The sequence below is a fragment of the Dermacentor albipictus genome, chromosome 4, assembly GCF_038994185.2.
Source record: "Dermacentor albipictus isolate Rhodes 1998 colony chromosome 4, USDA_Dalb.pri_finalv2, whole genome shotgun sequence".
Lineage (NCBI taxonomy): Eukaryota > Metazoa > Arthropoda > Arachnida > Ixodida > Ixodidae > Dermacentor > Dermacentor albipictus.
Window position 1 is genome coordinate 33,667,423 of NC_091824.1, and position 26,295 is coordinate 33,693,717.

Sequence of the window (26,295 nt, forward strand, 5' to 3'; positions counted from 1 at the left end):
TCGTTAATTCGAACCGCAAGGGGAAGCCGCTTCAGTTCGAATTAACGAAAGTTCGAACTAACGAAAGTGAAGGAGAGCAACAGTACACTGCGATTTGGAAGCAGTAAGGCGTGTCAGAAATTTGGCGTGGTAGAAAGTGATGGCTCTGGGTCCGAAAGTCGAGGCTCTGGGTCCGACTGTGCCACACCACCGGTGTCCACCGAAACGAACGTTAACCGAGGCTTAACACCATCACAATGAATCGCGACGGCCGATACTTCCTAAGCTGAAAACAGAGGTGCACAACCGACGAAGAGTGCCGAGACAAACACGCTGAACATGTGAAGGCGGCGAAGGCCCTGATTCGTTGGTTCTTGATTGCAAGCGCAGCTGCGACGTACTTGATTCGCTGTGTTTTGGCGCTTGCCGTGCCATCTCCGCACAGCATTAGCAGCTGTACAAGATTTGCAAAGCCTCCGAGATTCACAACGGGCAAGAAGTCTCGGGGGTTACGTAGAACGCAGAGGCGGCAGCCGCCGCTGCCTTCTGGCTCACCCCGCGTCGGTTAGATTTTTTCCGATTTTGCCTTCTCTCGCCATTCTCTCCGTTTCGGAGGCAATACAGCCTTGTGTGTAGGCAGTAGGCGCGTTTCTCTGGCCGTGTGCCAGGCGAGCGTAGTTCGAATTATCCGTGAGGGAACCTTCTCGCGTTCGAATTAACGGACTTCTTTATACATAGACTTCTGTGGAGCTTGGCCGGACCAAATCGTACAGTTCGAATTATCCATAAATTCGAATTATTGAAGTTCGAATTAACGAGCTTTCACTGTATATGTAAACGATACACTTTCTTTTTAGAATGGGTCTCTCTAAACGTAGTCTGCTTCAACACACCTGCGAAACTTTTACATTAGCCTGACGGTTTTCTCTCCGCTTCGCATTTTAAGTGCTGATTTGTCGGCCAGTCTCCCGCCGTTGTGGGTAAGCGTCATGGAATCAGGCGCAAGCAGGCAGCGCGAGCAACGCGACGCCTCCCTCGTGCCTTAGGCGCGTGCTGGGTGGTCAGCGTTCCCGTGTTCTCTTAGCTGGCTGCTGCGACACACGATCAGGTAAGGAGAATTTTCTGTTCCTGATGCACCTGTGGTTCTTTGTGGATTCCGTCGATGGGTAAGGGAACCTAACGGATCGAACACAGGCAGCCCTACCTCATTACTGTGGTCAAGCGGGCTACTTGGTTGCTGCAAGTGCGATACCTGCTACCGGCGCGCACTCAACGGGCACGGACACCAGAGCTTTAGCCCAGCGTTTGTGGTGAGTCTGTCCTCCGCTTGTGACCGGCTGCTTGCTCTTTTTTCACTATGACTCACTCTCTCTTTTAATTTGTAAGCTTTGCAAGAGGGCTCAGTCACGCGATACGAGGCGTTACTGTAATTCAAAGTGCGCAAGAGAATGCTTCATACTTTGGATGGAGTGTATCGAGCACCCCTAAAAGCTCAGACGGAAGAGTCTTTTGAGACAATAGCATAAGCGGCTGTTCGCTTTTTGGTGCTTCCGGTAGTTTTCAAAACATTATGCCAAGCTCGGTCGCACGTTATTTTGACTACAGAGATGTTCAATCACCACAAAACCAATGCGTCAGGACGTGGGTGGCTTAGTTCTTTAAGATTATAGCGTGGTTAAAGTAAGCGAGCAAGGCTTTCACGCCTTTTGTTTAGGCGCTGAACATGTTTTTGTTGTGCGGGCAAGCAGTCTGAATAACACCTTGCGAGAAGTTACCAACGGCCGTCATAAACTATAATGCCACCTCGAACAGAACACAGAAAGCGACTTCCACAATCGCCAACACATAACTGCTTCTCCCAGATGAACGTGAGCTGTATTAACGGTGTCCCTTATTCTCCCGTTGGTCTATTTTACAGAGAAGCTGTTGATGTGAACAGAAGCACTGAAAACATTATATTCAAATTGTTACAATTTTCCGAAAAATAGAAGTTAGTCACGAACTTTATAAAGAATGTGGCGAACATTAGGTGCAATGTGCAGGGCAACTTGAAACTATGTTTGGTCATTAGCGGTGAAATAAAACCAGCGAGACCCTCCTTGTTGGCCAGTTTAGAGGCCATATATGAAATGTTGGCAAAGTTCCGCCGCACCATTGGGAGTATGAAGAATGGCAGAAATTTCACATTTGCAAGAAACGAGGGCCGCTTTAGCGGTAATATGAACCGAAAGCTTGAAGCGTGCGCATTATTTACGTGCTTTCAAAATATTTGCTGAATGCTCATCGTCTCCCAATTTGTATGCGTTAGACGATTCATGCATTTACTTATTCCCTGTTGTCTCAATGAACTATGCAATGCACGTTATTTATACTTCGTTGAGGAAATAAACATGCTGTGTTGACAAATTATATATGTCTCTTCTGGGTAGGGGAACTCCAGGTTTTGCAAAAGTTACTTATTAAAACGTTCCAACGCGCCATAGGGCTGTTATTGACGGCGTTTCCCAGAATCATAACACATAAAGTATAACTTGACAATGAGTAAACATAAGTGGAATGGTAAGCGTAAGGTGGTGGTGGAACCTCTATTCTCCTGCCGTAATTAAACGCGTGCTATTAACAAACTCATTTTTCCCATAATTTCATGGCACGCGAGTCTCGTTGGTTTCACCGCTGTCTTTTGTGAAGTAAAGGATGTACATTCTTTATATTTGGCGAAATTTAGGGAAATGTTCAGGAAAACTAGAAAGTGTATGAGGTAATTAGGACTTCTGCAACAAAGTACGTAAGTGCTCCTGCAAATTGTGACTATGTTTTACGAGCGGCTCAAAATTTAGTTCAACCCTCAGGCATATCTACAAACACCACTGACGCCAAATATGACGAACAGAAGGAAAACGCTGTGGGAAATATGTGTACGAACGTAAATGCATGTGGATCAAATGCAGCTTTGGGAAATATTTCTAATGAAGTGCTCCGATGTTTTAAGTAGCCTTTTTGCGCCCTTTGGACCTTTTTATGCAATTTTTCATGGTGTACCAAGGGAATTTTTCGTTACATAAATTTTATATTTTGCTTAAAGGAGTGGGCATGCTGTTTATTATGTGCAGGCAAACTTGAAATTGTCGGGCCTTACTACACCGTTTTCATTAACTTATGTATATAAGCGCTTGAAAGCGTAATAAGAGAGTTTCACGAGTGGCACAATATTTAACCTGCTAACTTCGTATAACTACAACTTCCACGAAATTGAAATTTAGCCAACACGGATGAAAGCCTATCACAAATATGTGTGCAAACAGAAATTAATGTGTGTGGAATACTGCCTTTCTAACACATTACTTTTTGAACATATTCAGTGTGATATACACATTTTAAGTTGTTTCGCAGTGTCCCGAAGGAACTCTACCAAGCATGTGTTGATGTTTAGGGAGAATACGCGGCAGGTTATGAGTTATATGGTGAGAAACATGTTGGGGTAATTAGTGCATTCGAAATTGATCACGCATTCAAACACCCCACAGCGTGTGTGACTAAATATTACAAGAGGCGGCAAGCTTAGCACGCAACCCAAGGATAACTACACAGGAATGCCCCCAAAATCAAATTGATCGAAAAAATTGGAGCACTCTGGTAAATAGGCGTACGAAGTTAAATGAACGCGTATAAATTATAGCTCTGGCAAAGCATTCCTATATCTAGTGTTTGAAAGTGTCACGCCGCCGTTATGAGGTACGTTTCCCAAGGTCTCGAGTAAACCTGGCGTTGCACAAAATTGATATGTTGCAGAAATGGGAAACATATTAAGTTAATTGCGTGGTGATCGAATTTCTCCAGTGGCGAAAGGTACAGAACGAAGTTCCATATGAACTATTTATACACGCGCAACATTTTAAAGTGTTCCATGTAATTTGTACACGTACCCTACTGCGATTCGAACAAAACAGCTTCGTTAGATATTGGATTGGGACTCTGCAAGCTCGCCCGAGTCTCCTGTCATTTTCTTTCATTCCGTCTTTTTATGCATATTAACATTACGGCGCCGTGTTTTTAGCAGACGAAGACCAAATTCTCCCAAAATCACCTTCACATCGCAATTACTTTGAATATGGAGGAGAATACAGCAACGGAAGAATTGAAAATTATTTAAAAATACTGCGTGACAACTTGGAAAAAATCATCACTTGCAGTGATGAAATGCAACGCGGCCCCATCGGTCTGAATGTAAACGTGGCTTCTCTGCATCACGAACAATGGCCGGCGAGCTAGTTCTTAGATACGGCCATTTCTAGAGCGTAGCCGGACAAAGTGGCAGTATGCCACTTGACTAATTTTACTGCTAGCTCCAACAAGACTATGTATTCTAATTTGTTTACTATGAGCATAAATTTAATAGGGTTTTCTAAATATAGGGAGAGCCTGCTTTCACTTCGACAGCACCCCAATTTATTATTACACGAGACCTTCTTCCGTTACCTTGTAGTTGGTAGGCCATCTGCAATACATAACACCGTTCAGTGATAATACGGTTAGGTACTGCTAAAAACAGTATGGTGTTGAATTTCCTATTTATGAATGCACTAAATGGACAGTATGTTAATGAGAATGCCTAGTTTGAACTAAGAAGCATTTCTTCAAGGATCGTTCAATGGCGTCCACAAGGGACGACCTGGAACGTGGCAACTTTGGCCCATTTTGTTTGGGGGCTTTATCTGTATTTAGTTATGCGCACCCATTCATGTTACCTACTTCGTAATGAATGCGTCAATTCATTTTTGAGATAATGCAAATAAATTTGTATCGCGGGGTGTGGGGCGTGGCCTCGCATATAACAGTAATTGAATATTCAAAGAGGTAATTTTGTCTGGCTCTGACAATTGCGCAATCAGACGAAATGTTGTCCCATAGCATACGATCGATATATTGCCTCTCGAGTATTGTCAGTTTGCCTTTGTCCTGTACAGATAGCGGCAGCTCAAGAACAGGCAAGTGCGCGCAACAGTATGCAACAAATAAGCTCTGCTGGCTTGTCGTTGTTCAAAAAGTGACGTACTCTGGGCTCTTGTGGAAAGACCGTCGTCACATAAAGACCACTAGTTGCCTTACGCTGCCCTAAAACATTCTACTTTTGCTGCGTTGTCAAAAAAAAAGAAATTAGAAATTGAGAATTTGGTTGATAGTGAGCTGTTTTTTTCTAACGATGTCAAAACTTTCGCATATATGTACAGGGCACGTGCAGTTTCGCTCTCTAGACTTGCAATTTTTTTTACAGCGACATAACTGTAATTTAGCACCAATGGGTAACGTTCCTTGACGAACTGTGAAGCATGACAGTAACAGTCTGAGGTACCACATCTCGACTTCAGTGGCATTACTGCTTAGTGCAATGGGAGCAATGCTTAAGTGTCACAGCAGGTGCCATGCGGTAAAGCACCCTGTTTCTGTATTCTACAGAAGTAGTGCGAACCTTGCTTATGCATTTTGCGATGCTTATCGTAGGAGTGAGTGGTTTCGCCATGAGTGGCCGCCAGGGATCGGACACTGCAGCCACGCACGACCGTTTGATGGACGAACTGGTGCAACGCCTGGTGTCCATGTCCGATGGCCGCAACTGTGGCGACGCCGCCCCCCTCACGCCGCCCCAAGCCCACTGCGGGGCGGCTGGCGAGCCGAGCAGTGTGCCGCTGCCTCCGTCGGCCGTGTCCGTCATCTCGTGCAGCTGCCACCAGCACGAGAACCTGCACGTGCAGGTCACCATCAAGTGCCCTTGCTCCCGGCCCAGCTCTGCTGAGGCGACGACGCAGGTACGCAGAGAAACACCCTGTTCTCACACGTGCGATCTCTTGAGCCCACACACTCGCAAGCCCGGGCGGAACCAATGTGGACGCTTCCAGATAGATTCCTGCAAGAATGACGAAACTCTGGCCAAAGTGTTGTTGTCTATACAAGAGCTTCGAACATGGCGGTCCAGTCAGCATTGGAATGATGGTTATTACGCGGAGTTCCATAAGCGTCGTCCTTGTGGCTTTAAAAGACGGTGATTTTGCAAGGTGATAATTTTAGGGAAAATTGTCTGGCATGTGTAGCACAATTCGTAGTGAATATGAATGTGCGTTGAATCTCATTTTCTCCTGCGTCAGAAAAAAAGACTGCTTTAATTGTTACTTCTATAAATGCTGGTAAAGCATAGTAAACAAGGCAACAAGGAAGTCTGGACCCGCACGCGCGGACATCAGTCTAATCTATGTACTAAGCATTATCGCCATGGCATAGCGGAACAATTACAGTGCCAGGGTACCCTCTAGTAATGTTATTAGGAAATTCTATGGCCTCTTCCTCTCGCAGCCAGCCTGTTTTATTGTATTTCGTTTTGCCGTACACAACTGAAGCGCGCTGCAAGCAGCTAGGATAAATACAAGATCCCAACATACCTGCAGCGACAGCTCCAACGCGATTTTCTCCATTTTATTTTCTGGCCCTGCGGACACCTGCAATTTATGTTATAGCTTACTGCGAAGCAGGGTACAAATCCAGCCGTTAAGCACTTTTGACATTTTTATTGTTCAGTCGCTCCTTGCAAGAAGAGTATGCAATGAGGACGTGATATTGGCGAAGTGTGCTGCCATCTCTGTGTATACAGGAACTCGAGTGTACGATAGTACGACAGTATCGTACCACGCTCCATCCGGGGACCTTAGCTCAACGTATTCGTTCATTACGTTGAAATGCACTCAGGCCACTTCAATTGCGGTGGCGTGTACTCACATAGTGAATTAAGGCGAGTGCTAGCCATTTACTGTAAATAAAATTGTGAGTAAATGCTCAAACACTCCAGAAGCGTCTTTCCACGGAATGACCGTTACTACCACTTAAAGAGCTGACAGAGCTGCAGAAGCGCAAATCCCTTCTACTCAAGAGAATAATGAAAGGGTTTTGTGTATGAAACAATGATTTTAGTAATTGAATTACACTATGGGGGCGTGCTGGTAGCAGGAAGGGAAAGCGAAGCAGTGAAGGTTTCGGAGCCTTACATAATCATATCCCAATAGCGACAGGAGGCGCTTGCCCAATCCCGTCCCTCACAGCCAACTTTTTACCGCAAGGAAGTAGGCCTGTCATGCCGTAATGGGGAAGTTGTGGCATAGGTGATTTGGGTTCACATAATGTATATATTTATGGTGAAGAATGAGTACAGAGCCGATTATATTTCTGTCTGCGGGACGTTGCCGTAAGTACGTACATGCTCGCCATTATAAGACAAGGAGTTGGTCAACCCATTCTTCAGGTTAGAAAAACGGTTGAAAATAAGACGTCGTGTAGCACTTAGACCACTTGGCTCGAAGTCTTGGGAGCTCAAGTTTGATTCCCAAACCTCGGCGCAGCATTACGTCGTGTTGGATTCTTTGAAACTTTTGGCAAACACACTTATAGACACGTTAAATCCATTTTAGCTCACAAATGCTCCTGCCTTAAAGAAAAAACAAAAACAAAAGAGGCACGAACTTCGATGGGCCTATTATTACCTTGCCTGAGCGCATTTGCTTTCCTTACAGACAGACCCATCACCAGTTGAGAGACCAAAGGTGAAGTGCACTATCCAGCCAGGCGGAAGAGCTCCACAGAGAGTACAGGAAATCGGCGAAAAGACCACGTGCCATAAGTCATCTATCCAGCTGGGAGCTATTGCTACCAATGGCACATCCTCAGTGCGCAGTACATTAACGTCACACCATGCAGCAAGATCAAGTAAGACAATGAACGTCTCGCATACCTGCCTTGCTCATTTGATAATACTGGCACAAAAAAAGGTACAAGATGTGAATTACACACGCAGAGTGCGCTCCAAAGACAGCAGACTAAAATGCCGTAGTCCCATTAGGGAATCAAAACAAAGGAATTGCAGCAGTAGGCACTTAGACAAAACAACACGTTTCAGAATTAAATGGATAGAACGAACGAGAAACGTGTCCCACAAATATTATTGACGAATTGCAGTCAGCCGAATGATTACATTTAACGCAAGATATGCAGACCCAGATGTGAATTGAGCGCGTAATATATACGTGCTTCTTCAAAATACGATGGCGATGTGCGTCCAATTGTTGTTCTATAATATTCGTCGTAAATGTGGTACATTTTCTCTCTGGACTCGGCAGTATGAAGGTTTTCTCATTTGTTTCGCAAGTGGAATTATACTGACAAACATTGCAATGTGCAAAACAATTTGACTCGATTTCCCAAAGTTGTGAGCAGTCGGCGAGTTCTCGTTGTTAACTCAAGTGGGTAGCGTTTTCAACACACGTCTGCACGCACACTGCGTCAGCCGTATTTCAGAGAACATCGCAATACACGTTTCCCTTTTATAAGTTCTTGAAGCACGCTAGTCCTAAGGTTGTTCTCACTGGGAACGGGCCTCATAGGCGTTTTTCATAGCCGGATGGAAGGATTTTGCTCGATTTAGCCGCGCGCGAACCAGTCATCGATTTTTTAACAATTCGTAATAGTTTCTTTGAGTAGCGCCAGGCGGCGCGCAGCCAGAATGTTGAAGTTGTCACGTTCTAGTTGCAGATGTTGTAGAAAGAAAATGGTTTGTCGATCTTTTCATGCTTATCTTTAGCGTAATCCGCGTTCGTCAATTTTTGATAGCCGTTTGAATATATACAGGTGGTTAAGGTTGTTCGAGAGAACGGCACATTGTTAATCTTCTTCGAACATGTTGAATTATACATGAAGCTTTGATCAACCAACTGCCATAATTTGACTATATTGTCACGTGGTAGTGACGGTTAAGAAGGCAGCAAAATTGTGATTAACGAAACGAGCGTTTTACTGGGCGAACCTATGCCCTCAAAAACAGGCTGCACTCAAAGAACAACGGTAGCGGCGAACACACTCGGCGATCGTCGAAAATCTCATCAGCGGGTCAAGCGCGTCGGCTTTTATACAGCAGTCTTCGAACGTTCCAGAGTAATCGTTGGGACCCGGGTGCCTTCCACAAAGTTCTACACCATTCGCGTCAGGCGATGAAATCAGATAACACAAGGTTCGGCGACAACAGACAACGGATAGAAGCATCGATAACTTTCCAGAAACTTCGGATACATGCAGGCGCGCCCCGTGCTGTGCGATAACATTTGTTAGGCGGCGAAACGTGGTCGGCCGATAAAGATAAGCACACGTGTCAATATTTTGAAGTGGTCGCATTCAGTAACATGTCTTTGGTCTGTTCATTGTAGGGATAATCAGTGTGGCCATTCCCTAATGAGAGTATAAAATGTTTGCACTTTAGCAGCCGTTCGCCGCCCTATAACAATTCGTGTAGTATAGCGGTTCCTGTTTAACAGCTGATAAGCTGCTGCACTGCCTAATCAGTGTTGCGGTTGCAATGAGATAATTTGCTATCCTTGTTTGGACGTTCTACTCTTAGACCACCTAAATAATTGTAGTAATTATTCAATGGAAACGTCTAATTTGCTGTTTTCCCTTTATTCTTGTCGCGTGAGGTCATGGTTTCCTTCAAAGCCGTGTCGAATGTGCCCCCATCCTACGTCAGAACCACGGTCCCTCCCTGTCCCAGCATAGAGTGGGCAGACCCCGTTAGAAGTCACTGGCTCGTGCCATATTCATAAGAATAATGTTGAGAAAACCCAGCTTTGAAAAAAAAAAGAAACTTTCCGGCTTGCACCAATGATCGCAATATTTCAGTGTTCTTTATTTATTTTTCCAACTGTTCCGTTCTCTTTGTAGGCACAGATGTATCGCTATTCTACTCATATGTCAAAGGAACTGCGGCCACCAGTTATCTTTCCCGGCGAAGCATCATATTCGCTGGATACAACTGTCGATGTTCGCTAGAGTGGACTGCTGCTGCTGCAGCGCGTGCCGTATGCCAAAGAACTTACGGCAGCTTCAGATCTAGTTCCGTTGGATATGTTTTATTGAGGTTCAGTACTCACTATGAATATATATTGATCGACCGGCAGATGATGAGACTTTTGATACAGTGATGGCGTTTCTGAAAAAAATTCGAAAAGATAATGCCTTGTCACTGAAGTTAGCAAGACACGAAATAGAGGCACAATGCTTGAAATGCATAGAGCTTGAGTAGAAATACTTTATGTGCACAACAAAATATAATTTGAATATTACGGCAAGAATCAAAATGTGAAAGTCCAGTATAGTAAGTAATCTTGGCTTAGTGGTCGCCAAAACACAAAATACAAAAAAATATGATGACAATAAGCCGAAAAGTAGATTACAGTAAAGGATTTCTGTTCCTGCTACGTTCAACGCAGGAGTGATGGAGAGAATGTGTTAAGAAAGAACACCCAAGCTATAAGTGATCATTATACGATGGGGCACATGCTGCAGAGTGCTAATACCTATGATAGTCTTCGATACAAGGTTTGAATGGAACAGCAAAAACAACTGCAAGAAAACACGGAAAAGACGCACAGAAATTAGCTAGGAGGGCGCTGGACAAACAACTCTCGTTATTTCGTTTGAAAATAAGACTTGATCTAAACTGTAAGAAAAACAATAAAAGCCAAATAGATTGCATAACAGTTCTTCGGGAAGCGCATTGATATTTTGAATTATATGGTCTGAATAATTTGAACGAATTTTTCTCTCATTTTCGCTTATGTTATGAGCTGTAAGCTTGACGCTTTATATTAGCATTTGTCTTATAATACTGTCGGTACTATTTTTACTAATGTTCGTGTAGCAATGCCTGTGCAAATTGATGTTGTTATTCCAAAGATTCAATCGATTGATTGATTGATTGTGCCCTGATTCACGTTTTTTTGTTTCTGGTAGCCGCCGGTTGCTCTGCCGAAGAAAAGCTGGCCACAAGGGAACGCATCCAGTAAGTGTTTGCATTAATATCATCAAAGTGACTGGCTTCGTCTTCATCGTGAGTGTACAGCATGAAGGTTAGACTTGGACGTAGACAAGGCAAGGATACGTGCCTTGTCCTGTTTACGCCTACGTTTTTCCTTCGCGCTGTACGCTCATAGAGTGTATCATCAGATAATCCAATTAGCTACTCTGCTAAGTGGTACTTCATCTTCGGCCTGGCATTTACAGAATGGTCCGACTGCTGTTCCGTGCTCCTTGTTTCGTATATTATTCAGTGCTTCGTATTCACATTACCAGCTGTTTCCTCCTTGGCAGATAATTAAGGTAACTAGGTAACCCCACATTGTCAGAAAGATTTGCTCATCGCATCTTCAGGCATTCATCACTGCGCTCCATATTTGATCGTTAGGTATTCTTGCCCACGCATAAACACTTAAACAGACATTGTGAGCTTGAAGTTACGTTTACTTATTCCACTTATTCCTGTGAACTACTTATTCCTGTGAAGCTTCTATTGAACCTTCAGAAAAATAACCCACGCGCATTTATTGAATAATAATTTTGAATTTTTCTTGCCGAACAATGGTGTAGATGTCTTTTGGGGGAATTCATTTTTCAGTAGCAAGGTTCCCACAGCCGCATATCCATCGATGGCAAATACGAAAACGCTCGCGTACCTATAAAACCGAGGTCATCAACGTTAATCCTTAGCCTTCCATCAGGGTATCCCCGCATAAACCACGGTACTGTTTCCGGGCGTCAAAACCTGCAAGGGAAGCTGCCCACTTCGAGCAGACGCAGTGGAGTGTGCTCATATCTAATAGTAGCTGTACTTGCGCGCGCGCGCGCGCACGCAAACACACACACACACACACACACACACACACACACACACACACACACACACACACACACACACACACACACACACACACACACACACACACACACACACACACACACACATACACACACACATACACACACACAAACACAAACACACACACACACACACACACACACGCACGCACGCACGCACGAACACACGCACACACACACACAAAATGAGAAATAACGAGCACTATACAATAATTTAGCTATCAATTCTAATTCATCATCATGTACATGCATATTTTTAAAATGTATGCCTTCATTCTTTGGCGAAAACTGTTTGTCCTAAATTTATTGTTCTTTTTGGTTTTGTTGACTTGCTAGTTTCACTCATGTTATATAGAGCAGTGAAGCGTTTCAAATTGTCGTTTATGCAGGGTGTTTCACGGAACTTCAGCCACATTTTAAATATATGCAAATGCTATGATGTAGATGGACAGACGCAAGGTAATATTGTTGGCGTCATTTGAAGAAACACAAAGTATTTCTTGCATTTACCGAATTCGATTATTAGTCTTAATTAATTAAGCAACTTCACAATTATTATAATTAGATGAAAGGTGTGAATGAGAAAATTCTGCAGCAAAATCAAGAACTGCCGACACAGCTTCTTGTTGCTCAATATGTGCTACATAAGAGTGTCTTTTGGAGCGTGAAAGAAGTCCGCGAATACACGCAAAGTGCCTCGAGCAGCCAGTCGCGCGGCAATTTTGCGTGCATTCGAGGGCTTCTTTCAACGCTCGCAAAGGAATTTTTATATAGCACGTATTGAGAATCAGAAAGCCGTATGGGGAGCTACTCATGTCGCTGTAAAGTTTTCTCATTAACAATTTTCATCTAACTATAATAATTGAGAAGCTGAAAAAATAATTGAGACTAATTATGTAATTTTGCGGAATACAAAAATAATCTGAGTATCTCCAAGGGACGGCCAACTACATTAACTTCGTTTAGTCTAGCTACGGGACATCGGCATATTTTTAATGTTAGGCTGAAGTAACGTGAAACACTCTGTATTATTGTGCTACATTCAGTGCCTATAAATAAATAAGTGCAATATTCAGCATGCAAGGAGGCAAATCTAATTGAAGCTTTGTATTAAAGAAAGTGAAGTCAACGTGGCCCGAAGTAGTATAACACTTGTCGTCATGACGTCTTTACCTTCATACGAGTTCAATTCCTAACCAGACGACATGCCACTGAATTATCGAGAGCAGGTGATGCTGAGTTTGGAACAATAACCACTTTCAGCTATTGTTTAGATTACTTCTTGGCTAGCCTGAGCAGTTAACCGTTAGAACTAAAATTGTGGCAAAAATAATATTGGAAACAATAACAACCTGTTCCACAACATTGTTCCAAAGCAGAACCGTGGATTGTAAGGCAAAATCATGGACACATCTCTTACGGTTGCTGAACAGTCATTATAGCGTTGCCTGTAGACACTAGCACTAGATTGTCTTCAGACGTTCATAATGGTAGCTATACGAACACTGTCGTTAATAATAATAATATTTGGGGTTTTACGTGCCAAAACCACTTTCTGATTATGAGGCACGCCGTAGTGGAGGACTCCGGAAATTTTGACCACCTGGGGTTCTTTAACGTGCACCTAAATCTAAGCACACGGGTGTTTTCGCATTTCGCCCCCATCGAAATGCGGCCGCCGGGGCCGGAATTCGATCCCGCGACCTCGTGCTCAGCAGCCCAACACCATAGCCACTGAGCAACCCCGGCGGGTAAACACTGTCGTTCCTAGCAGTAAAACTTGCATGATTGCGTAACAATATTGTCTGGCAGACACGTCGTAATTATCATTTGAGACAGCACGTAGTCAAATTTTATTGTACACCATAGGAAAGACTGACACGGGTGCGCGTTCTTCTTAAAAAAGCTGACGAAAAGATAGGGCACGTTCTATTGCACTGAAAAATAAAGAAGAAGCCTCATCGAGGTGGTATCTCCACAAAACTACACTTACTAACACATACGTAGAATAAAGGCCAGCAGGCGCACTGTAGTAGCTCCTTCCTGGCAAGGAGGTATGACATTAAAGCGAAGCTTTCTTTGCCTATTATTCCGAATTTACGGGTACGGCTGCTGCTGTTACGGTCTTGCCGCGCGTGCCGCTGGGTTTCCTGCAACACCACCAGATGGCACTCGCCGCCGCGCGTCGCGGCCTGCGCACCCACGCCACCATTTTACAGTTTGTGCGTATTGCACGCACTGTGCTTGCTTTCTTGTGCGACAAAAACGCAGGTGCTGGGCTTTGGAGGTCACGTACTGGGCTGCTAGCCACGTATGCAGCCTGCTAGCCACGTATGCAAAAGGAACACGTAAACACGTGCCAGCAAAAGTGCTCCATAGCGTGCAATCAGCATCGAGGACACCCAGACCCGAAAGAAGCATCACGCGAAAGAAGAGCGTATTCGCTACCCAGCGAAACGGGTTTTAGACCGCAAAGAGACGAAAACAATTAAGGTATGGGGTTTTACGTGCCAGAATCATTTTCTCATTTCGAGGCACACTGTAGCGGAGGACTCCGGAAATTTGGACCACCTGGCGTTCTTTACCGTGCACCTAATATAAGTAGACGAGTGTTTTCTCATTTCGCCCCCATCGAGATGCGGCCGCCGTGGCCGGGATTCAATCCCGCGACCTCGTGCTTAGCAGTCCAACGTCATAGTTACTGAGCGACCACGACGGGTTTGTGTATACAATGCATACATACAATTATAATAATTATTTGAATTACGTACATCCGCATATTTCAATTACAGTTTAACACTTCTGCCACGATGCGGTGTGCCATGTGAAGCAATAATAATGGCCAAGCCTTTCCAATGGACGCACAACAACACCTCAAGCAAACACGTCTCCCTGTGTGCTCTGTAACTATATGCAAACACCAGTGGTGCACGCGTAGTAATCTTTCACACCAACTCACCACTCTCGTGTTGGACTAAACGCCGAAGGAATTGCACATTTGCCGACAAGATCACCGCTAGTTATTGTCAATCGTAGCAAACAGCACACAAAGCTTCGCTTACAGCGATTCCCAAAGTGCGTAGGTTACACAATCGTTTTATTGAAGTTTTCATGTCAGTAAGTACGTATTCTTGCTTCCGTTTTCGCAATTGCTGTTTGAAATGACTCCGAAGAGGGTGCTGGTACCGTCTGTCTATAGTGATAACAGTTTCTTGAAAATATGAAGTGGACAAATATTACTCTTAGTTTTTTCATTGTAAGAATTTGCAACATATCGTGAACGTTCCCGGTGTGCTCAGAAAGAATCGGTTGGTGTCGCGCAGACATTTACGTCTCCTCATGCATAGTCCAGGAGTAGGCACATGACCATAGAGCTCGTACTTCCAGGCGTAACGTCTATAAGGCGCAGACACCCTCTCGAACGTTTGTATAACGTTTGCACGTGGTTTCTGGGTGTTTTTCGCGCAGAGACTGGAGCCGCGCGCCGCTCTTCCCGCCCAACGACGAGTTCAGCCCTCGGCTCACCGCCAGCGAACGCCGGCGCAGCGTGCACGAGGCTCTGGCCCAGGTGCGCGAGACGCTGTTCGAGGTTTTGCGCGACTCGCCGCGCGCCGTGGCGGCGACAACGTCGACGTCCGGCATCTTCGAGACCATGTTTTCGACGCGGCCGGCGGTGTCGCCACCTCCGTCGCCGACCAGCGCGCTGCTAGCGCCCTCTTCGCTCCAGGTGCGTCTCGGTGAAGCCCGTTGTTGCACTATGGAAGGCCCTACAAAAATTTACTGGAAGCAACTCTGGCGGCTATATATGAATGATTCTCAGTATATGGAAGTGTCTCTGATTACTATTTGCAGCTTCGAGCGTTTGCCTCACGTTATTATTCACGTCTCTAAATTCTTAATCTCCAGGCACTTATAGTGTTCAAATACAGCTATAGGCAAGTAGACACTACACTTGTGCTCGTTTGTTGAAAATTGTGTATTTTATACCGCAGTATGCGTTTGCAAATAATCAATTTCGACAGTCATATAGCCATACGAAGCTACAAGTAGAAAGTCTAGGGAAATTCGTTCATCGGTGATTAGTCTCACGTTTACTCAACCACCATACTTGCAAGTCCCAGTGACATTAGCGCAATAGTTCGCTCTATTGATTTTAGTGGGAAACATTGAATGTACACAAAATGTAAACTCATCTGATTTCTAAGAAAGGTAACTGTAGAGTTTTGCTTGCTAAGACCCCGACCTAATTATAAGACGCTGTACTGGGGACTCCGGATTCATTTTGACCGCCTTGGTATCTTAACCCCACAAAGTCCAACACCATACCCCATCAAAGAAAATGAAAGGAACTTGTTGATATTTATTTATAGTATATTGGTAAGAAGGAAATGTTGAAATGGGGCCCTATAAGGCAAAATATTCCAATATGTTTTACTTTTAATCTCCTGACGTCAAATTTACGTGAGAGCCATGGAAAAATCGGGTGGTGAACCGCTGCGTTGTTGGAACTGCCCACTGAAATGGTCTACTTGTTTATAGGAGGCTATTTTGTTCGTTTTCAACGCGAATTACATTGCCTACTTTGACAGTGTTTTCTTATCTAATTGACTGACAGGCTTAGAGACGGGGAGCTCGCAGACTTGGAGAAGGTTTCGGTGTGGCTGAGCAAGTGCAGTGAAACTAGATAGCCTGATAGGCAGGGGGGAGGGGGGGAGGGGCAGGAGGCAGCCGGCGTGTGCGACTGGCCCACTTCCCCTTGCTTAGCTTGCAGTGGCTGGACAAAAAAAAAATGCGGTGGCGTGTAAAAGAAGGTTAAAACTGCCGCTAAAACGAATCCTCAGCGAACAAGAGTCAGCATAGTGTTGTCCCATACGTGCTGAAAGTGCACGCCAACGTTGCGGTGCCATGAAAATATAGTTATATAGGCAAATAAGTTCATTCTTCCGGGGAGATCCGAGTAGTCGGTGCCAGAGCAATCGGTGGGTAGACATGCGCTATTAATTTTGAAACGGGGTGGTCGCTATAGTTATTGCGAAAAAAAAAAGTTCAGTTTTGTTCACCATGTTGATGCACCTTTGATGCATACACGTTATCCTGACGTGGTGCGTACTCGCGGGTTTGTGACGTCGCATGATTGACCGGCGAAGTGGGTGCCGCCCGAGAGCATCTTGACCAATCGCGCAAGGCCAGTGGTGTACACGTCATAATTTATGAAGAGTTCAAGCAGCTTTTGCAACGTCGCGTGTCAGAAAGGCGACGTGGGGATTGCCCTAAATGTTTTTGACAAATCGTGGCGGAACTGTTTGCAGAAATGGAATAATAACTGTTTGTAATAGCTTTAGCTTATGGCGACCCAGATGTTGCAGTAAAAAGTATGTAGTATGGTAATTACCTATTGAATAATTTATTTGTTGTACTGTCCACAACTGAAAACTGCTTCCAGCATATGAAAAACGTTAGTATAGGCTCTGCATCGAATTTGCATTAAATTATAGTTTTTAGGCATCAAATTCAGCATATAAAAAACGATTAGTTTGTATCTTGCAGGGTTACGTGCGCCTAATTCTGCGTACATGAGCGTGTTGCATTTCGCTGCCGCGATATTGTAGTCTCTGGGACGGGAATGGAAAGCATGACTTTGAGCTCTGCACCACAGCGTTATAGCCAAGGGGCTTCTAAAGTGTCGAAATGACATCTTTATTTTGCGCTGAAAATACGTCCAATACTGTTGGGGAAAGGAAGGGGAAAAATGTCTTTTTCTTTATAATTTCTGGAGTGTACCTCGCAGAGGGGTCTAGGTGCTGATTTCCAGATTCCTACGTAATTTTTTGCATTTGGACCATTTAGTGCAGATAATGTTTTCTGAACTACGCAGACTGAGTGTTTTATTCGCATAGAATGTAAAATAATATTCCTTATTAAGAAACAATTAAAAAGTAATGAACAGATACCATAAACATACGCAAGATTATAGGAAGCTGGGGGTGGGAACCTCCGAACCATCTTTATTGCAGCGTCGCGCATGAAACTTTAGCACTCTTCATATAAGGCAGCAATTCAGCCGCTAATTTTTATGTCGCATTTCATGCTACCAATTTCAGAGGCAGCTCGGTTATTTTCAACTAAAGCAGATACATAAGAAATTTTCGATCAGTCGATTAGAGGCGCTATAAGGTGAAGTTATTCCAAACTTCTTTAATCAGTTTCTGCAGGCAGCCCTCAACGATTAGCCGAACTTATTCGGGTCTCCCCCACTTCGCTTGTCTTTCACGCGACGTCAGGAAAACCGCGAAAGATCCTCATCCAATATGACGCGTGCATGCTGATTGAACATGCTTAGACCGAACGAAAGAATAAGAATTATTTCTGATTCTACGCCTTTTCTTCACCGTCAGCCTTCCCTAATTGGTCAGATGTTTTCGGACTGCACCCACTTCACCTGTCTGTCGCGCGACGTCACAATACCGCGAAAGCTCCAAGTCCAGGAATTCGGGACATCGAATATTGCGGCGAAGCCGAGCCTGGGTGATGCGGTCGGCGTAACTCTATGGAAAAACTTCTTTAGCAGTTGCAGAGCAATGCCTCGTTTTTCGCAAATTAAACTGTATTCACGCAATCCTGGCTACAATCTAACGCTATATGGCGCGTGTAGTTTAATTTTCCTGGCAGGATATTTTTCCTGGCACTCTATTGTAGACCTGTTTGAAATACATGGACTCATTCTTAAAATGCGCAGCGTAAATTCGTTCGCTAATTTCAGCCTAGTGGCATAAAAACTATGAGTACATCTATATATGGGTTCAATTTCGTTTTATTCCGCTTCCTGGAATTATTTTCTGGGCCTGTTTAGTTCTACTGTTATTCGACGAAGCAGCACTACAGCGCAAAAGGTACCTCCGTTGTTCAATTGACGCGAAAGGGCTTGCCGATCATGTTAAAATTGATGGATTAGAATGTGCAGCGATAATGCATATTCGCTCCGAGACGTGTAGGTAAATGAAACACTGCGATATTCTGCAAGAAGCTGTGGACGGAATGTCTTGATGGAGTCGAAGCATTAAAGGGACACTAAAGGCAAATATTAAGTCAAGCTATAGTCATCGATTAGTGCTTGAAAATCTGTAAGGCATCAGTATTACGGCGAACAGAGCTTTAATAACTGAGAAACAGACGTAAATGGAGGACATGATTAGCAATTTCTTTAGGCTTGTTGCGCAGCTCAGTACGAGCAAATAGGAAAAAAGGAAGTTGGAATTTCTTTAGGCTTGTTGCGCAGCTCAGTACGAGCAAATAGGAAAAAAGGAAGTTGGAAGGGGTAATGAAAAGGAACGGAGAATAGATTGAAAGCTCTCTGGGAGCAATCTGTTCTCCGTTCCTTTTCGTTACCCCTGCCACCTTCCTTTTTGCTCGTTCTGAGCTGCACTACAAGCCTAAAAAAGTCATGACATACCAACTCGCCCAAACTGCCACACTTTTGACCTTCATGATTAGAGACTCCCCCGGAACATTCAAGCACTTGCGCGATGACGAAAACTCCTCAGTTAAATTCTGTCCCTACTAGTGAGCCACTCGCTGCAAAAAACATCATTATATTGTATTATAGGACGAAATAAAATGCTATTTGTCCAGTTCTACTTCATTTTTAGAAAAATGAACTCAATAAAATTGCCGTTGACAACGACGCGGGGGGTCGGTAGGTGTCGGTATCACTCGACTCCGCTCCGCCCGCGCTTTCGCGTTTCAGTAACATTAACGTGGTGTAGTGCTGCGGTGGTTTTGCTGCAGCGAAAAACTCGCGCAAACTGCAAGTAGCAAAGAATTCAACTTCCACGTGATTCCACTTCCACGCCACTTGACCAAAAAGCCGCTGCAGCGGCGAATCCAGCGCTCTGTCTTGGTTCGGTACCGCTGTCTGTCGGGCGCCGTTTTGCTCACCGACGGCAGCAAAAGGCGGTGTGGCGTATGCAACGTCACCACTCCCCCCGACGGGAGATTTGAATTTCCAAAAAGGCATTCGTACCTTTCAGGTGCAATTTTCTCGTAAACTAAGTCTGTTCTTTGCATAAAACAAGCATTGCGAGGATTTTGGAATGGTATTTAAACAATCCACTTTGACTTACTATTTGCCTAAAGTGTCCGTTTAAGCCCGGCCAGCCGCACTGTTTTTTCTTAAGTTCCCACTCATGATGAAATGTTTTATTTGCTATTTAGAAAAATAAACGTTATGTTCTTATAACTCACGAAAAGCAATAATTACACTTAATTATTAAACACGTATATCAGTAATTAGACAATACCGCTAACTAACAGTATTACATTAAATAGAGATTACTAGGTAATAACAAGTCCTGTGCCTTTTACACACTAAAAATGTCATAGATATCAAACCAAATATAATTAAACAAGTGGTTCACGATGAAGCTTGGAACTGCTATAAATAACCAAATAATGATACTGATTCATTTATTTTACCGGCATAATGATAGTTTTCATTCGTGCACGTCGTCATTTGGGTCGTTTTTACTGTAATTAAGGGAACATTTGGGTAGCGACTGCTATCTGATAAAGCCGGGGCCAACTTTCTTACAGCATTGCCTAATGAATATCAAATGAAGAGTTATTCAAAAGGTGACCCAGTTAGGATAACTAGTAGTGGTAGGACTAAGTCGCTACTGATCATGGATGACTTTGTTTTGTATGACAGCCATAGCGTTCATTCATGTGGGTCATCATTGATTCCAATCGAAAAATAATTTATTCTCCATTTCATTGGTTACCATGGCTGAAAGATTACACCCGGTTATCAGCAATCATTGGTGATAGGTTCAGTTCGACGTTCTCTTATATTATGCATCATCGTCATCATCATAATCATCATCCTGGCTACACCAGCTGCAGGGCAAAGGTCTCTCCCATACTTCTCCAACTACTCCAGTCATGTGTTAATTGTGGCCATTTTGTCCCTGCAAACTTATTAATCTCATCCGCCCATCCACCTTTCTGCCTCCCCCTGCTACTCTTCCCTTCCCTTGAAATCCAGTCCGTAACTCTTAATGACCATCGCTTATCTTCCCTCCTGATTACACGCCCTGCCCAGGCCCATTCCTTTTTATTGATTTCAACTAAGATTTCACTAACTCGCGTTTGGTCCCTCACTCAATCTGCTCTCTTGTTATCCCTTAGCATTACATCGATCATTCGTCTTTCCATAGCTCGTTGCGTCGTCCTCAATTTAAGTACAACCCTATTGGTAAGCCGCCAGCTTTCTGCTCCGTAGGTGAGCGCTGGTAAGACACAGCTGTTTTAGACTTTTCTCTTGAGGGATAATGGTATCCATCTGTTCATGATCTCAGAATGCCGGCCAAACACACCCCAGCCCATTCTTATTCTTGTGCATATTTCAGTCTCATGATCCGGATCCGCGGTCACTACCTGCCCTAAGTAGATGTATTCCCTTACCAGGGTCACTACCTCTCCTAATTAGATGAATTCGCTTACCACTTCCAGTACCTCGTTACATATCGTACACTGCTGTTCTCTTCCGAGACTGTGAAACATTGCTTTAGTTTACTGCAGATTAATTTGTAGACCCACCCTTCTGCTTTGCCTGTCCAGGTCAGTGATCAAGCATTGCAGTTGGTCCCCTGAGTTACTAAGCAAGGCAATATTATAAGCGAATCGCAAGTTACTAAGGTATTCTCCATTAACTCGTATCCCCAATTCTTCCCAATCCAGCTCTCTGAATACCTCCTGTAAACAGGCAGTGAATAGCATTAGAGAGTTCGTATCTCCCTGCCTGACATCCTTCTTTATTGGAATTTTGTTGCTTTCTTTATGCAGGGTTACGGTGGCTGCGGAGCCGCTACAGATATCCTTCAGTATTTTTACATACGGTTCCTCTACACCCTGATTCCGTAATACCTGCATGACTGCTGAGGTTTTGATTGAATCAAACGCTTTCTCGTAATCAATGAAAGCTATATATAAGGGTTGGTTATATTCCGCACATTTCTCTATCACCTGATTGGTAATGTGAACATGGTCTATTGTTTAGTAGCCTCTGCGAAATCCTGCCTGGTCCTTTGGTTGACAGAAGTCAGGTGTTCCTGATTCTATTTGCGATTACCATAGTAAATACTTTCTAGGCAACGGACAGTAAGCTGATCGGTATATAATTTTGCAAGTCTTTGGCGTCCCCTTTCTTATGGATTACAATGTTGTTGGCGTTCTTCCGATACGCTCGATACGCTGCATATACAGGGTGGCCAGTTTTTCTAGAACAATCTACCCACCATCCTTCAATAAATCAGCTGTGACGTTATCCTCCCAAGCTGCCTTCCCCCTTTGCATAGCTCCCAAGGCTTTCTTTACTTTTTTCGATGTTACTTCTGGGATGTCAAATTCCTCTAGACTATTCCCTCTTTCATTATCGTCGTTGGCACCACTCTTACTGTATAAATCTGTATAGAACTCCTCAGCCATTTGAACCATCTTATTGATATTAGTAATGGTATTGCCTGCTTTGTCTCTTAACGCAAACATCTGATTATTGCCTATTCCTAGTGTTTTATTCACTGCTTTTAGGCTTCCTACATTCCTGAGAGCATTCTCGATTCTGTCCATTCCTCGTGTCAGCTATCTTACGCCTGTTGATTAACTTGGAAAGTTCTGCCAGTTCTATTCTAGCTGTAGGGTTAGAGGCTATCATACATTGGCGTTTCTTAATCAGATCTTTCATCTCCTGCGATAGCTTACGGGTATCCTGTGTAACGAAGTTACCACCGACTTCTATTGCACACTCCTTAATGATGCCCCTAAGATTGTTGCTTCAACAATACGGTCCTCTTCCTGAGTTGAAGCCGAATACCTGTTTTACAGCTTGAACCAGAATTTTTCAATTTTCCCTCTTACCACTAACTGATTGATCGGCTTCTTATGTACCAGTTCCTTCCCTTCCCTCCACAAGTCTAGGGTGATTTGAGATCTTACCATCCTATGGTCAGTGCAGTGCACCTTCCCGAGCACGTCCACATCTTGTATGATGCCAGGGTTAGCGCAGAGTATGAGGTCTATTTCATTTCTAGTCTCGTCATTCGGTCCCCACCACGTCCCCTTTCGTCTATCCCGCTTGCGGAAGGAGGTATTCATTATCCACAAACTATTCTGTTCTGCAAACTCTACTAATAACTCTCCCCTGCTATTCCTAGAGCCTATGCCATATTCCCCCATTGACTTGTCTCCAACCTGCTTCTTGTCTACCCTGGCATTGAAGTCGCCCATCAGTATAGCGTATTTTGTTTTGACTTTACCCATGGCCGATTCCACGTCTTCATAGATGTTTTCGACTCGCTGGTCATTATGCCTGGATGTATGTGCGTAGGCCTGTACGACCTTCGATTTGTGCCTGTTAAGTTTCACAACAAGACCTGCCACCCTCTCGTTAACGCTATAGAGTTCCTGTATGTTACCAGCTATATGCTTTTTAATCAGGAAACGACTCCTTGTTCTCGTCTCTCCGCTAAGCCCTGGTAGCACAGGACGTGCCCACTTTTTGGGAATGTATGTGCTTTATTTGTCCTCCTAACCTTACTGAGCTCTATTATATCCCATTTAATGCCCGCTAATTCCCCCAATAGCACTGCTAGACTCGCCTCACTAGATAACGTTCTAGCGGTAAGTGTTGGCCGGTTCGTGTTCCAATGGCGGCCTGTCTGATCCAGCGATTCTTAGCCCCCTCTGCTGCGTCACAGGTCTCACCGCCGCCGTGGTGAGTTGCTTGGCAGATGCTGGGGACTGAGGGCCGGGGTTTGATTGTTTTATTGATATAGGAGGTCGTGGGCAAGTACTGCACCAGGGTGGGTGAATCCTGCTATTGGGAGGGAGTGCGTTACCGGATCTGGTCACCCGGATCAGGCCGCACTGATCACAATTTTATCACCAGGAAGATTTTATCAACACGACAATTTTTTTTAAGTTCGGTGGAAAATTGCGCGGCATCGGGATTTCAACAACGGTCCTCTTGCACGCGAGGCGGATGCTGTACCTCTACGCAATCACTGCGGCTCTTTATGCAACATAACGCAATGAATATAGAATGAAAAGTAATACAGACGATGATTGAATAACAAGGAGATGCTTGGATTGAGTCACTAGAGACCCCATATCACTTTGTATTGCTATCAATGAAAAATTGATCACATGAGTTTTTTTGCTTACTTACTTACTTGTTTTTTTCATAAGGCGGAGTCACTTGTGTCACTAGTGATACGTTGCGTTCGATGTGTGCCTATTTTTAAACTGGATAGCGTCATGAATACCAAACTAAATGTCATAAAAATGGTAATTCATATATTACGAATAGGAGATGGTAGGGTTGTCACTAGTGATCACGAATCACTTTGTTTAGTTCGACGGTTTAGTTCGACTGTGGGCGTAGCCAGGCGGATGATGATGATCACTAACGCTCATCTGCAGACGAAATTTTACGAAGCTGCAGTGGTCGTTCTTGAAGTTCCCTTATCGTGCGTGGCGCTGCCTCCATCGCAGGTGCAAGGCACCACCGATTCGGCCACAGCCTCAGAGGTCATACCGGAGTCGATGCAGGAGCAGACCACCCTGGAGTCGGCGCCGGAGAGCGTGAACCCGCGCGTGGACACGCGCCGGTACGTCGTCAGCGAAGAGCTGTGCGCCATCTACGAGCACATCGAGTCGCGCTGGGCCGACGTCTGCGACAAGCTGAGGGCAGATCTCAACGGCAGGTGAGGAACGTAGCCAAAGCATGGCACGTCGAGAGCCAAGGCGGTAGCTGAAATATTTCAGAGTTGCGCGCATAACTTAACTTGAATTTTAAAGATTGTAGGCATCAATGCGCGTTTTTAGAAAAAATAAAATGTACTACCTATGGAAATGCATAAAAAAACGAAGATAAAGTGCTATACACTGCATACTAACTTTATGTGAACAAAATGTATTGGGAGGCCCAATGAAAAACGTTCTATCGTCTGTAAAATCTTCGTGTCGACGTTGCTGCAAAATTACTTAGTCCTGAGAAACATTTATGGCCTCCGAACAACATCGCTATGTGCTGAAATTTAGACGCCTACAAAATACAACGTTTTTTAAGGAATTAAGAACTCGCTCGCGGAAATTCAATGGTCTGATATGGATGCACTGATGCAAGAACGCTTGTCATGCAATTTATCATCATCATCATCATCATCAGCAGCAGCAGCCTGGTTACGCCCACTGCAGGGCAAAAGCCTCTCCCATACTCCTCCGACAACCCCGGTCATGTACTAATTGTGGCCATGCTGTCCCTGCAAACTTCTTAGTCTCATCCGCCCACCTAACTTTCTGCCGCCCCCTGCTACGCTTCCCTTCCCTTGGGATCCAGTCCGTAACCCTTAATGACCATCGGTTATCCTCACTCCTCATTACATGTCCTGCCCATGCCCATTTCTTTTTCTTGATTTCAACTAAGATGTCATTAACTCGCGTTTGTTCCCTCACCCACTCTGCTCTTTTCTTATCCCTTAACGTTACACCTATCATTCTTCTTTCCATAGCTCATTGCGTCGTCCTCAATTTGAGTAGAACCCTTTTCGTAAGCCTCCAGGTTTCTGCCCCGTAGATGAGTACTGGTAAGACGCAGCTATTATACACTTTCCTCTTGAGGGATAATGGCAACCTGCTGTTCATGATCTGAGAATGCCTGCCAAACGCACCCCAGCCCATTCTTATTCTTCTGATTATCTCTGTCTCATGATCCGGATCTGCCGTCACTACCTGCCCTAAGTAGATGTATTCCCTTACTACTTCCAGTGCCTCGCTGCCTATTGTAAATTGCTGTTCTCTTCCGAGAGTGTTAAACATTACTTTAGTTTTCTGCAGATTAATTTTAAACCCACTCTTCTGTTTTGCCTCTCCAGGTCAGTGAGCATGCATTGCAATTGGTCCCCTGAGTTACTAAGCAAGGCAATATCATCAGCGAATCGCAAGTTACTAAGGTATTCTCCATTAACCTTTATCCCCAATTCTTCCCAATCCAGGTCTCTGAATACCTCCTGTAAACACGCTGTGAATAGCATTGGAGAGATCGTATCTCCCTGTCTGACGCCTTTCTTTATTGGGATTTTGTTGCTTTCTTTATGGAGGACTACGGTGGCTGTGGAGCCGCTATAGATATCTTTCAGTATTTTTACATATGGCTCGTCTACACCCTGATTCCGTAATGCCTGCATGACTGCTGAGGTTTCGACAGAATCAAACGGTTTCTCGTAATCAATGAAAGCTATATATAAGGGTTGGTTATATTCCGCACATTTCTCTATCACCTGATTGATAGTGTGAATATGATCTATTGTTGAGTAGCCTTTACGGAATCCTGCCTGGTCCTTTGCTTGACAGAAGTCTAAGGTGTTCCTGATTCTATTTGCGATTACCTTAGTGAATAGTTTGTAGGCAACGGACAGTAAGCTGATCGGTCTATAATTTTTCAAGTCTTTGGCGTCCCCTTTCTTATGGATTAGGATTATGTTAGCGTACTTCCAAGATTCCGGTGCGCTCGAGGTCATGAGG

General features: G+C 44.3%; 1 protein-coding gene across 1 annotated transcript in view; it reads left to right on the forward strand.

Moving 5' to 3' along the window:
- The first annotated feature begins 953 nt into the window (after window positions 1–953).
- The window catches only part of LOC135900193 (uncharacterized), a 36,689-nt gene continuing 11,347 nt past the window's right edge, over window positions 954–26,295 (forward strand). Inside the window, exons 1-7 of the mRNA XM_065429635.2 lie at window positions 954–1,087; window positions 1,174–1,289; window positions 5,479–5,783; window positions 7,533–7,725; window positions 10,798–10,846; window positions 15,187–15,445; window positions 24,265–24,476. Coding sequence (XP_065285707.2) covers window positions 5,496–5,783; window positions 7,533–7,725; window positions 10,798–10,846; window positions 15,187–15,445; window positions 24,265–24,476 — 1,001 coding nt within the window. The 5' untranslated portion in view covers window positions 954–1,087; window positions 1,174–1,289; window positions 5,479–5,495. The remainder of the gene's footprint in view (window positions 1,088–1,173; window positions 1,290–5,478; window positions 5,784–7,532; window positions 7,726–10,797; window positions 10,847–15,186; window positions 15,446–24,264; window positions 24,477–26,295) is intronic.